General features: G+C 41.1%; 1 protein-coding gene across 7 annotated transcripts in view; it reads left to right on the top strand.

The window, feature by feature from the left end:
• Positions 1 to 13,724, top strand: part of RPS6KA5 (ribosomal protein S6 kinase A5) — a gene marked incomplete at both ends in the record, with an annotated part of 180,087 nt that overhangs the window by 148,962 nt on the left and 17,401 nt on the right. For 6 of the 7 annotated variants that reach the window (XM_079699290.1, XM_079699289.1, XM_079699287.1 and 3 more), the window contains 3 exons: positions 8,166 to 8,316; positions 11,450 to 11,611; positions 13,298 to 13,423. In XM_079699290.1, the coding sequence (XP_079555416.1) occupies positions 8,166 to 8,316; positions 11,450 to 11,611; positions 13,298 to 13,423 (439 nt within the window). The remainder of the gene's footprint in view (positions 1 to 8,165; positions 8,317 to 11,449; positions 11,612 to 13,297; positions 13,424 to 13,724) is intronic. The other variant, XM_079699288.1, reaches the window with a different exon arrangement.

Genomic DNA, 13,724 nt, shown 5'->3' with positions numbered 1-13,724 from the left:
CATGAAAGTGGCATTCTCTCATCTTTGCTGAATAATATTGGTTATAAGAAAGTCACTAGGTCCAGGCAACACGAGGCTGTGAATACAAGGAGACAGTGATCATTGGGCAGCTTAGAAATCTGCCTACCATGGGCCTTTTACAAAAAAGTTTGCTGACCCCTGGTTTAGGTAAGAATTTATTTGTCCTCGCAACGAGTGTTTCTCTTTAATTATTTTAAAACATTGATTTTGTGTGATGTGCTAATTTAGTCTTCTAAATGCAAAATCAAAAAACAGTAATTCTGTTGTATTTTTCTGTTTTATCCATGTTAATTATTCAGTAACATATTGAATTAGCCCATTTGTATCATTTTACATTTTCTGTTTATTGATGTCTTGCTTTCAGAGTTATATATAGAATAACAACAAGTATCATTATTTCTTACGCTAAGAAGAGATCAAATTTATATTTTTCCTTGGCTTTCTTATTCTTCTTAGGTCTTTATGATGAAATCTTTTTGTCAGCATATTTTATAAAGCCTTCTTAATTCCCCATATGCAATTTGTTTTTTTCTTTTCTTCTCTCTAGGTATTTTTGTATCCAATAGCAGTATCTATATTTCCCAGGTGTTTTTTGACTCGTTACCCCAAATCTATTAATGTTTGTCACAAGAGCTATTCCTCTACCTGTTATTTAACAGGATGCAGTTACAGCAGCTTCAGACCGGAGTCCAGTGATGGGAGAGGAGCAGGGTGAAAATGACCCTTCCCTTGGCATCATAATCCTCAGCTTTCCATCTTCCCTCTTATCATCCTTCGGATCTTTTCACTCCTGCTTCCCTTGCATAACACGTGGCGGGGAGGGCCAAATGGTACTGAATTACTAATTTGCCTCTGAAGCACTCCCTGGGTGGGGAGAGGGTTTGGAGCCCTTCATAAAACATAGGGCTAATCTTTCCCGCCGTGGAGAGGGCCCCTCAGAGACGCCATCAGAGTGGTTGCCATTTCTTGAGCTTCTCCTCCACCTCCTGCTTCGCTGCCACCTCTGATTTCCGCCCCAGCCGGTTCTCCACTGCTCCCATCCACCTGGAGCCTCAAAGGTCAGCCTCACAGCTACTGGAAAAGGCCGTGGAAAGAAGAGTTAGCCTCTGCCTTCACAAATCCGCCATCTATTTTGGTTTGCGGCGTGATCTGCTGTTCCTTACGTGCCATGGTTCTCCAGGGCCTCCCGGAAGAGCCCCATCCTTTTGGATTAGCATCTTGGCTCCGTACTCTGGCTCTTGTTCTCTGCCTGGGCTCCTTTCTGTTCAGCAATCTCTTTGAAATTCCGTGTGCTCCACTCTGCTCTTGGCCCCCAACACAGCCTTAGTTTGTTGCCACATGCAGCCACTTGGTCCGCAGGAACCCCCAAGGCCCTCTCCTATCCCTGTCATCTTGCCCTGTTAGGAGGGGCACTCTAACACAGATAACGGAGTGGGTGGAGAAGTACCAGCTTGGAGAGCATCGTCTGGGCCACAGAACAGGGTGTAGTAAGGAGGAGGGCCTGGGAAGAGGTCTGCCGGTAAAGCCCTGGTGAGTGAAATGGGATCCCAGCTTTAGCCTAAGCCGGGCCCACCTCTGAGATTAAGACGCGTTCAGGCACGTCTGATAAACTGGTCTAGTAGATCCATCAGTAATCTGACTGTGCGGGCGTCGAAGAGAGAGGAGCCCAGGCAGACCAGCTGGGTTCACAGAGGCCTTAGCCATTGAGTGAGGAAGGACAATTCTAGGTTTCATCTGTCGCTTTTAGGGAGGAGATGCTATAAGTTGAAAAGAAAAGGAATTTAGCCCAAATCTTTACAAGATCACGCACACATCTTTGGTTCCTCTAATCTCATGAGAAACAGGTATTTTCTCCCCAGCTCCAGAAGCAGCAGCAGGAGTGGGACCTGTCAGGTGGCTTCTCAGGCAGTGGGGGATGGAGGTCTTGTTAGGGACCTGGGGGAAAGACTAAACGAGATGCTGTAGCAGAGAGCGAAGAGGAGTACTCATAGCTCACAGAAGACATGCCCTGAGGACTCCCAGGAATTACTGGATGAGACCTCCGCAAAAGCCAGCAAGGGTACCAGCCAAAGAATCTCATCTCATTATTCTTAATCACCCAGTGGATGTGGCCTCAGGAAGCACAGGTTAGGTGGATCTGGATCAAGAAAGAGCTCAGTGACATGCAGAGGGAAGTGACCACATGGGACCGTCCTCTCTGGGCAGCCAGTCTTGAGGCTCAGAGAAGGGGCGCTCCTGTGGAGTAGCCAGGCTAAGGGCCCCGCTGTGTGCCAACCTCTGTGCTCAGTCACCCACATCATGGCCTTGAATCCTTACAACCCTGAAAATGAGGTAGCAGCATGTGCTGTCCTACAGACAAGGAAGCTAAGCTTCAGTTACCTAAAGACTCAGAGCTACAGGGAGGTGGGACTGGAGTCAAGTGCAGCGTGACTGGAAAGTTGCTTCATGCTCTTTCCTGGGTAACACTTGGTTCCGTGTGGCTGTTTGCTGGTGGGGCAGATGCTTATTTCAGGTAAAGGATTGGAAAGGACTGGTCCAGAGACAACAGAGGGATTGATTTCATTAATCACTTAAGTATTTGTTGAGTGATTTTTAACTCCTAGGAGGAAGAGAAATAGAAGCACATAGTTCTTGCCCTAAGAAAACTTACATACTGTTTGGGAAGATATGGAATAAATAGATGACAGTTCATCATAAGAGGGAGTGTTGACACATGTTTGAGTGGTGAGATGAATGCTGTGGAAGTACAGAGGCGGCACAGTCCCTTGGGTTTGGGAGCGTCAGGGACGCCCTCCTGATGGAGAGATAGCATGGGCTGGGCTGACAGCGCCAATGAGGTTTGCAAAGGCAGAGGGTAGAAGGAAATGCCTTTCAGACGGTGGGGAAACAAGCACAGGGGCCTGCAGACTCCCTGGAGTCCTCGCCAGTCTGGGTAGTGCTCTCAGCGGGTCCGTGATCTTGTAACTGAAGTTCATTTTATCATTCCTATTCTTAAAAGTAATGTTCACTATAGTTTAAAGCGTGCATAGGAGGAAAACAGCAGTAATAACACCCAGAGGTGAACACTGCTACTATTTCCCATTAGTCTTCTTCACGTGAATCATGTTGAGCTCATACTAGAAATTAACTTTATTTCTATTTATTTATTTATTTATTGCGGTACACGGGCCTCTCACTGTTGTGGCCTCTCCCGTTGTGGAGCACAGGCTCCGGACGCGCAGGCTCAGCGGCCATGGCTCACGGGCCCAGCCGCTCCGTGGCATGTGGGATCTTCCCGGACTGGGGCATGAACCCGCGTCCCCTGCATCGGCAGGTGGACTCTCAACCACTGCGCCACCAGGGAAGCCCTAGAAATTAACTTTATATTTTGCAGTTTTTATGTAAATTTATAAACATTCTCTAATTACAAACTCTTCATAAACATACTTTTGTAATGGCTGTATAGTATACCACTGAGTAGATAACACCATGATATGCTTTACTATCCCCCTTGTGTTGCACAAAAATTGAGTCAGTAGTTCAGTGAAAAATCTTTCTAACTCAGGCAGGCACGTATGTGATTCTGTGATTTGGGGACCACTGGGGAACCAGGAAGTGAGAGCACAATGAAATGGGGAAGATTGTGAACTTATAAATGGGGGAAAAATAGAAATAATCAACTCATCTTTTGCTATCTGCAAAAAAGTGAAAAAGTTATCTGCAGGCATCTGTGGAAACTGAGGAGGAAAGCTCCTCATATAGTAAATGGAGAACAATTAGACATGTATTGATTTAGTAAATATTTGTTGAGGACTTGCTCTAGGCTAAAGCAGTGTTCTAGGCCCCAGGGAATAAAGCAGTGAACAAGACTGCTTTAAAAAAAAAAAAAAAAAAAGAATCCCTACTCCCATTGAGCTTACATTTTAGTTGGGAGAGATAAATAATAGACAAATAAATATATAGTAGTCTATAAATTCCGTGAAGAAAAATAAAGGAAAAGGTTAAAGAGTGGGGGAAACGGCAATTTTGTAGGATGTAGGTGATGTGGGTGGGTGATGTGGAGGGATGAGGTGAGCATAAACCACTGTCCTAAAGGTCACTGATAACTTTTTATTGGGACAGTTCTTTGTTGTTATGTTTTAGTGAACATACAAAACACAGGTGCCAAGTTTCGTAGGTTCACTCTTTCCACCACATTTTATTATGAAAAGTTGCAAATATTTGTTATGGTGGACACCTACATACTCGCTGCCATGATTCTACCGTGAATATTTTACCATCCTTGACTATTTCATACCTACCTACCTCTCTCTCCATCATAGGTTTAATTTTAATCTTGATGGCCTCACCCTTTACTCCATAAATTCTTAAGCTAATCAGTTGTGCATTTTTTACCATGGGGGTTTTCAGAAACTTCCATCCATGAATAGGAAGAAATTTTATTTTCATTTATATATTATTATAGATTTTAATTTTATTTCATTTTGCATTTTACATGTACTTCCTCAATCCATTCAGAGTTTATTCGGGCTTATGGTATAAGGCAAGGGTCTTGCCTTGTTTGTTTCTTTCCCACATAGCTGGTTTACCCAACACATTTGTCAAACAATGCGGTCTTTCCTATGTTGGCTGGTCACTTTTTAAAAACAATGTAAGTTTTTGTATATGCCTGGTTATTTTTCAAGTTGTCTCTTCTATTCACTTGATATGGCTGTTAATTTATTTGACTACCACTTCACTTTCACAGTTTTGTTTTATAATACATTTTACTATGTAGTTAGGCAAATTCTCCCCAGTTATTTTCTTTTTCAAAATTTTCTTAGCTGTGTTATCACTAATTCTTGCAAATAAATATTAATATTATCCAGGTTCTAAAATATCTGGTTGAAATTTTATATATATATTTCTTGGGGTTTTTTGAAAGGAATCTTTCCTCATCTGTAAGACAGGGATAATAATAGCCTTTTGATAGGATTTTTGTATGGGTTGAATGATAATATACACGTGAAGTGTTCAACGTGATATGTTAATTCAGAGCTTGTTCTGATTTTACAGAGGGCTCTAAGATTCATTTGGAAGCAAGAAAAAATAGCTCTGGGTTATTACCAGTTCAGAAATCAAGCACATTGGAAGAGGTAAAGTGGCAGCCAACACCCAAGAAATGTCTCCCAGCCCTTGTTGCAAGATGCCCTGGTATTGTTACAAGTGGGCATCCCACAGAAATCCTCCACCTGCACCCGCATTTCTCAGCGCCCACTCTGCACAGCCACGGTGGGCTGGCCCTCAGACTGACATACTCACAGGGCACAATAGGCTGGAATCTGGCACCAGTTTTACTTAGCTTTCTGGAAGGATACAGGTCAGGAAGCATAGTGTATCAGCATGACAACATCAAACACATCTCATCAGAGGTCCTTCCAACCACCTAGGCCTGATTTCCCAGACCAGAAGGGACACACTCAGCCATTAGTGATGGGACCTAGTGGGAGGGCATGGACCACCCAGCAGAGGAAACTCAGCGCAGGAAGTCTGTCTTCTAACTCCCGCGAACACAGCTTCCAAGTCCCCACAAGGACACCCTTGGGAATAAGAGAGAACACACAGAGGCTCGTGAATATGTTTTAAATAGTCCTGGACAAGACAACCCCCAGGACCTACGTGCCTGTTCACACCTGTCTGGCCAGGTGCGGTTCACTTCTCAGGGGTAACTTCAGAATAACTGCACACCTGACACTTCACATCCATCTTGACCCGGTGCGTTTCAAGGAAACAGTATAAGAAGAAGGTAAATCCGGGATCATCTTCCCGTGTAGGAAAGGGTTGAGCCTACTATCTCCTTACCACCCCATCCCCAGTTTCTGGTCCTCTTCCTGGGCTTCAGAGCCTCTCCACTTCGCTAAGGAAACCCTGTCTCACTCTGCTTATATGACAACAGCAGTGGTCCTTCCGTGAGTCTCCAGCAAGGCTCCTGCTGTCACTCCTCTACGTCGGGTGGGTGTTCAGCATGCTCTGTGTGGGTCTGCTCCCGCTGCTTCTGGCCCTGGTATTCTCACTCAGGAAAGGGGAGGGGTTGGGGCCATCGCTGTTTGTTCTGCATGTTCCCTCATCAGCACTGTTTTCAGCAGGAATTCCTGTAGATTTCTACTCAGTTTCTTCCCGATCTGATCCCTGCCTCACCGGAATCTAAACCTCTCATTCCCTTGCATGTGGACCTGACGCACACCTCGGTGGCACACCGATGCTGTTGTTTGTGTGTCCAGACTACTGCCCTGAAGTGTGCACGGGGTCTCCTGTGCCTCCTTCGAGTCTGGGCATTTCAGTGGGGCCGTGCCTCTCTTCAGGTGCTCATGGCTCTCTTGCTGGCCCTCCTTCTCCACGAACCCACCACGGTCAACAAGACTGACCATTCCTTCCCCCAGTGCTTGGTACGGAGCAGACTGCCAGTAAACATCACTGACTTAGGTGTAAGAGTAACAGTACAGAGTCAGTACCCTCAGATGAAGTCAGCCAAAGTGCTTCTTTCTACACGTGGTTCAGCAGCCGTGAATCTAGAGCCTGGTCCTTTTACACAAGAAACCCTTGCCTGCAGAAAGGGCATTAAAGATGGAGAAATGGAACAGGCTATGCTTGCTGTTCCCTGAGAAACAGGGCGCCCGCACCTTATGTCAGGAGAGGATTATTCTCTAATGCTGCAACCCTGACGGGCAGTGAGCCATGGGAAAACAGTAAAGAATCAGAAAGAAAAGAGGGTTCTGCTGCTTTTTTTTTTTTTTTTTTTTTTTTTTTGCTTGTTCTTTCAGCGTTTTCTTAGTTTCCCAGGATGGAGTGCTAGAAGTAGAATTCGCTTTGAAATGAACAACACTGCTGGCATGTTCAGTCAGAAGTTACCATCCCACCATCATTTCCCTGATGCTCAGTGCTCCTTGCTGCAGGCTGTCTGTCTGTTTTCTTTGTGGTTGCCTTAAATGAGGGATCAGGACAGTGAGTAGCTCATATTTATCAAGCATTTGCTACGTTTCAGGGGCAGTGCCGAGCACCGTACATCACATCTTCACTCATTTAAGAGGCATAATACCCATTTTAGGCAGGTACTGCGGTTGAGAAAGCGGTTGAGGAAACTGTGGTACAAAGGCATTAATTAACTATTTTAAGGTCACACAGCCAATAAGCGGCAGAGCCAGTGCTTGAACTTGATCCCAAAAGGCTCCAAATTCCTGTTCTTACTGCACTGTACTATCTCTTATTAACTTATTATCTATTTTTTGTGCCACAACAGTTATTACTATTTTAATGAACAACAGGGGATCTTTTTGCGAACCAAATAATTGAGAAACTGTTTATCTCCATGTGTACTATGCTAAGCTTCTTAATTTCCATCAGCCTCTTCCATTATTTCTTTCTCATTAAACTATTGCTCTGGCTTTTAAGAGGGGCAAAGGTACATTTGGATTGGATCGATTTCATCTGTGACCTTAGAATAATTAAAAATATTTCATCAAGAAACCTGATTATCTTAATTTGTTTACTTTCTGTAATAAATAGTAGCGTTTACTCCATCTTTGAGCACCACTTGCCTTCTAAGGCTTGCCAGTCTGTTTTAGTGTCGCAGAAAATAAGCAGATGCTTTCATCCCATGAAGAGCCGCCAGCTCTGGTATCAAGAGTTGAGCCACATCCAACGGGTTCTGACTCTCCCTTTCTGGGGCTTCCTTCCCTCTCCATTCCCGCTGGCGCCTTATGTTCACTGGCACACAGGGCAAGAGAAGCTAGGCAGGTAGAGTTGGGATTTCTTTTGTCCTTCCAAATCCGAGTGCTGAATTCTCTTCTCTGAGTTTATTAAGGTTGTTTCCATTGTAAAAGTTTTACTCATAGAGTCTAGTCCACAGATAGGAGATATCATCCAACCCCAAGCCTTTTTTTTTCTAATTAAATATTTGGGATGTTAGTTTCCAATGAGGATTGACTTATACTGGAAAATGATCAACGCTTTTTGTTTCTGCTTAAGTTTGAGAAATTTGATTTTATGGTATCTCATATTTTTATCTCCGTTTTTCACATATAGTTCAATTTCAGAGTGTGTTGTGCCATACTTGTTTTCTGCGAAGAATACAGTCACTATAACTTCATCCTATGGTGGTTTTAACAGCAAGTTTTATCTGCCTACAGGAGAATATTAAAAAGCGAGCCTCCGTATCCCCAAGAAATGAGTGCTGTAGCCAAAGACCTAATTCAGCGTCTCTTGATGAAAGATCCCAAGAAAAGACTGGGATGTGGTCCACGTGATGCAGATGAAATCAAAGAACATCTCTTTTTTCAGGTGAAACATATTGAACAGATGGTCTTATATGCCCTGCTGTTTTCAGGGTACTTGGCGTTCTTGGTGGAATGAGTGAACTTGGGCTGTTTCGGAGTCATTTTCTCCCAATTTTTAAATGACAGGGACCCTTTAAGAAGAATCAGAATTCTACTTGTAGGGACCTAAATGGTCTTTTTCTCCCTATTTGAAGGGAGAGAGGGGAGGATTATAATAACATTGGATTTTCTACATACTTATTGGTTAGAGTTTCTGAGTATTGATTTCCATTTGTTATCTCAAGATTTAGGCATATAGACTAAGGAGACTTTTATTATATTTTTTATTTCTCAGTTCACGAGCTATTACTGCCACTGTGGTATACTTTTTAGATGGTGATTTCATCTCTTCTTTTCCCAGAAGAAATCTTAGAAAATTCAAAATCAGCCTCTTTCTCAGTTACATATTATAATATAGAGAGAATTATTCATTTATTTTCTTTGTACTTGAAACAGTGCTTTTCTTACTCTGCAAAAGCCTAAGAAGACCATTCTGAAGAGCACCAACACGTCTGCTCAACCTAGTGTGCTCAGTGTTGTCCAAAAAATGACCGAAAAAAAAAGTTAAACAGACTGAGTTGGCTAGTTATTTCAGTCTAAATGGTCAACCTGGGATACCATGACCTCGATTTCTGAAACTCTGAGCTCATGACTTTTAAATAATTTCATCGTATCAACAAGCATGACCTAAATATTTATGCTCAAAAGGGACCATCAAGGTTTTATTTTTACTTTGCAGACTGAGCTTTTACATTATTATCACCAAAATTAATGAAAATATCACACCAAAACAAAGAAAAAAACTGCTGCAGAGCAAGCTTTCATGTTGTTATTTATTGTATTTTTAATATAGAAAAACAAATAGTAATTGAGAATAAGAATTCTCTCTCTGTACTTATGTACTCAAAAAAGGGCACATTTATTTCAGTCTCTTGGTGTAACCATTTAAAAAATCATTACTGTTCATCTTACAGAAGTTCAGTAACATAGTGAGAAGTACCTTTAGAATAAAATTAATTTCTCAGCATGTGCATTTCATAGATTAATATGGTTTGGAAAGGTTAACATTTGAACAAACTATTTCATATATCTTGTTCAGAAGTTCGGCTCAAAAATTAACAATAAGGTAAAATTCAAGAACGTACTCAAGCAAAATACCCCAACTCATATTTTCCTAGGATCTTTTTCTCCATGGTTCCCTGTACTTGTGAATATTGCAAAATAGCTTTCATATTAGAGAAGTTTCTCTGTTCTATAGCTTAGAATAGTAATTTTAGGTTATTTAATTGCCTTGACTTTTTAAATGACAGGGACACTTCAGGAAAGACCAAAATTCTACTTGTAAAGACCCAAATGGGGTGGAGGTGGAGAGGATTGTAAGAGCATTCAATTTTCTCCATACTAAACGTTCTCCTGCTAACAGTATATTTCTTTAAATTACCCCTTTACTCTAGAAGTTTCTCTTAATGTATGTACAAGAGACAAGCACAAATCATACGCTTGTAATCATATGCTTGTATTGTAATCATACGCTAGGAAAGAACACGAACTAGAAAGTCAAGAGACTGACCCTCCCAAATGTTTAAGTGAAAAGGTTAGTTCTGATTTCTGGGCTTCGATTTCCATCTGGATCAAATAAAGAGAATGAACTAAATGATCTCTAAAACCCATTTTAGCTGAAAACTTTGAAGGTCTGTAATTTAATGTTTTACCTCCATTGCTTCCACAAGAGGGCATAATAAAAACATTTTATGTTAGTTGATTATACTTACTGAATGTCATCAACCAAGAAGTACAAGTTTCACATTTTACCATCTCTGAAATCAGTATGCAGCTTACAGTGGACAACATTTTACTATTCTAATTGATAATGCTTTTTCTTTCTTAATGGTACATAAAATAAGTGTGTATCTTACTATCAAGGATGACATCTTAGATTATAAGAGAAATATATTAATAGGGTATCTGTGGGATTCAATTCAGTACGTATTACCTGAGGTTGTTTTTCATAGCAGAAGGAGAATAAAGAAAACGGAACAGAGGGTTGAATTTGAATAATATAAGACATGGCAGTTTAGCAGACAGTGACTGACATGGGTAGAAAGGGGGCCTGGATTATCCATGGGGGAGAGAAGAGGCAATGTTGAATAGCTTGAATACAGTTGAATGAGAAAAGAATGGTTATATCAGTTCATACTATCACAGTATCATTTAGACTTATAGACGTAAACCAATGCATGAATTAGAGTGAGTTTGTTTATTTTCTAATTTGTCCAGATGGCCAGGAGGAAAAGCAAGTACAGAAGGAAAGCTAGTTAACACTGCCTCTGAAAAATAGGGATGTTCCTTTAGAGTTAATATTCCTATCCATTTTAAAGCCCTTTATTATAGTTTAGTTTAGGTTTGGTTTGGCTTAACGCCTGTCTCAGGACTCATGACAAAATAATTTTTGTTATCCCTAAGGGTGAACTAGGGTGTCCTGGTGCCCCCCAGTGGCCAGGACGAGATTCCACAGTGGTGGAGAACAGTCTCATCTCAGTCACAGCTTTGGTGAGCTATAAGCTGTGGTCAAAAAATGTGCACCTGCTTGTAAAAAATATTTTTTTAAATCATCGGTTTGAAATATGTGCTTCTCGCACTTCCCTGGTGGCGCAGTGATTAAGAATCCGCCCGCCAGTGCAGGGGACACGGGTTCAAGCCCTGGTCCGGGAAGATCCACATGCCACGGAGCACCTAAGCCCGTGCGCCACAACTACTGAGCCTGCACTCTAGAGCCCGCGAGCTACAACTATGGAAGCCCGCGAGCCACAACAACTGAAGCCCGCACGCCTAGAGCCTGTGCTCCGCAACGAGAGAAGCCACCGCAATGAGAAACCCGTGCACCGCAACAAAGAGTAGTCCCCGCTCGCTGCAACTAGAGAAAGCCCGTGCACAGCAACGAAGACCCAATGCAGCCAAAAATAAATAAATAAAATAAATATTAAAAAGATATGCTTCTCTCTGTTGTTTAATTAAAATCATTATCTTTGTTATTTTTCAAAAATATATTTCAACTTTGTTGATTTCTACTTTGTACCAATTTTCTTTCTCTGTTTTAGAAAATAAATTGGGATGATTTAGCTGCCAAAAAAGTGCCCGCGCCCTTTAAGCCAGTCATCCGAGATGAATTAGATGTGAGTAACTTTGCAGAAGAGTTCACAGAAATGGACCCCACCTACTCTCCCGCAGCACTGCCCCAGAGCTCCGAGAGGCTGTTTCAGGTAATCTCCAAGAGCCCACACGTGTTTGTTGGCCATGTATGCTTTGAAAGAAAAGATTAATTTTCCCATGTGAAAGCTTTCTGGCATCTTGAAAAACAGGACTGTATAATCTCTTCAAAATTATTAAATACAGAGATATTGCAAATAAATATGTGTTGAATTTACACCTGAAATTTTACTTCTGTTCAAGCTCTTTTATAGAAAATATAATACTACTTTATTTCTAATCATACAAAATATTCCTTAATTCATAAAGTGTTATCTGATTCTTTATCTTCAGTGACTAATAAGAACTGTTTCTCAACTCGTAAAAAAGATTTAGAAAGGATTTTACACTTAGGAAAGGATCTTTTCTCAGACTTAAGATAAAATATTCTATTAAATGGCATCATAGCTTCACTTCCCTGACTCCCATTAGCATCCCAGTAGTATGGTTTAATTTGGCTGTCCAGACACTGTCTCTGGACATAGGTGACACTAGTGGCTAGTACTTGGCTGGGACAAAGCAGATGTTGAAAAAAATGTTCCTCGAATTAGTGAATGTTCTAGCTTAAACAGATTAATCATCCATCATTATACAGATGGTCCCCAATTTACGATGGTTCAACTTAGGATTTTTTGACTCTATGGTGGTGCAAAAGTGGTACGCATTCCACGGAAACCATACTCAGAATTTTGATCTTTCCCGGGCTGGTGATGTGCAGTACGATCCTCTCACGATGCTGGGCAGCAGCAGTGAGCCCCGGCTCCCAGTCAGCCACTCGATCACGAGGGTAAATAGCTGATACACTTACAACCAGTCGGAACCCAGACAACCATTGTTTTTCACTTTAAGTACAGTAGTCAGTAAATGACGTGAGATATCCAACACTTTATTATTAAATAGGCTTTGTGTTAGATGATTTTACCCATCTGTAGGCTAATGTAACTGTTCTGAGCACGTTTAAGGTAGGGCAGGCTAAGCTGTAACATCTGGTAGGTTAGTGTGTTAAATGCATTTTCAACTTAGGATATTTTCAATTTATGGTGGGTCTGTCAGGACGTAACCCCATTGTAAGTCAAGGAAGATCTGTACCACTTTTGGTTCAGCACATCATTCTGCCGTTTGATTTGACTCCTTTTCTAAAACTCAGTTTTAAATTTAACCTAAGGAAATATAATGAGTCAAATAATTGCTGAATAGAAACTGACTGGAATGAAACTTGCTATTTATCTAGTTTGAAAACCAGTAGCATTTGGACCACTTTTTAGTTCCTTAACTGTACCTTTTTTTAGAAGTTAGTTGTGTTTGTTTATAAGCAGACTTTTATCAGCAATGAAAAAGAATTATATCTATGAGTCAGATACTGGGGATGAGATAGGAAGGAAGTATTTTTCTGCCTTTAATTTTGAATCGGTTTAGTTCTACCAGAAGATGGCGTGATCTCCTTCTGAAAAGCATTATTCTATTGATTTGAAATAACCTTGCATTTTAGATGAATCTTAACAAATATTTGAGCTTTTTTTTTTTTTTTTTTTTGGCCTCGCCATATGGCTTGCGGGATCTTAGTTCCCCGATGAGGGATCGAACCCACGCCCTCAGCGGTGAAAGCATGGAGTCAAAGAAGAAAAAGATGATTACAGTCTAGTCTGTGCTAAACTGGAAAATTGCAAATCCTTATTTTTTTATCTTTCTTTTTTTTTTAGGGCTATTCCTTTGTTGCTCCTTCTATTCTCTTCAAGCGTAATGCAGCCGTCATAGACCCTCTTCAGTTTCACATGGGAGTCGATCGTCCCGGAGTGACGAATGTGGCAAGGAGTGCAATGATGAAGGTGTAGCCATGTGGTTAATTAAATGACATATTCATGGTTTAAATACCAACACTAATTGACTCTCTCAAGTCAAGTAACTTTAATAGACTTTCCATTTGACTAAAACGTAGTTTTAGAAAATGAATAAATGGAAATAGTAAGATTTGCCCTAGAGAATTATTAACATCCATTTGAATGAGCTCCTTTCTTACGATAGAAAGTAATATATTTTAAATAAGTGATATACATGATAGAAATAAGCTAATGATGAATTTTTAGAGATTATAAATGTATTCCACTCCTAGTTATTAACATTAATAAT

Source organism: Hyperoodon ampullatus (genome assembly GCF_949752795.1).
Source record: "Hyperoodon ampullatus genome assembly, chromosome: 3".
Classification (NCBI taxonomy): Eukaryota; Metazoa; Chordata; class Mammalia; order Artiodactyla; family Ziphiidae; genus Hyperoodon; species Hyperoodon ampullatus.
Note: the sequence above shows the minus strand (reverse complement) of the source record. Positions and strands in the feature narration are given on the sequence as shown.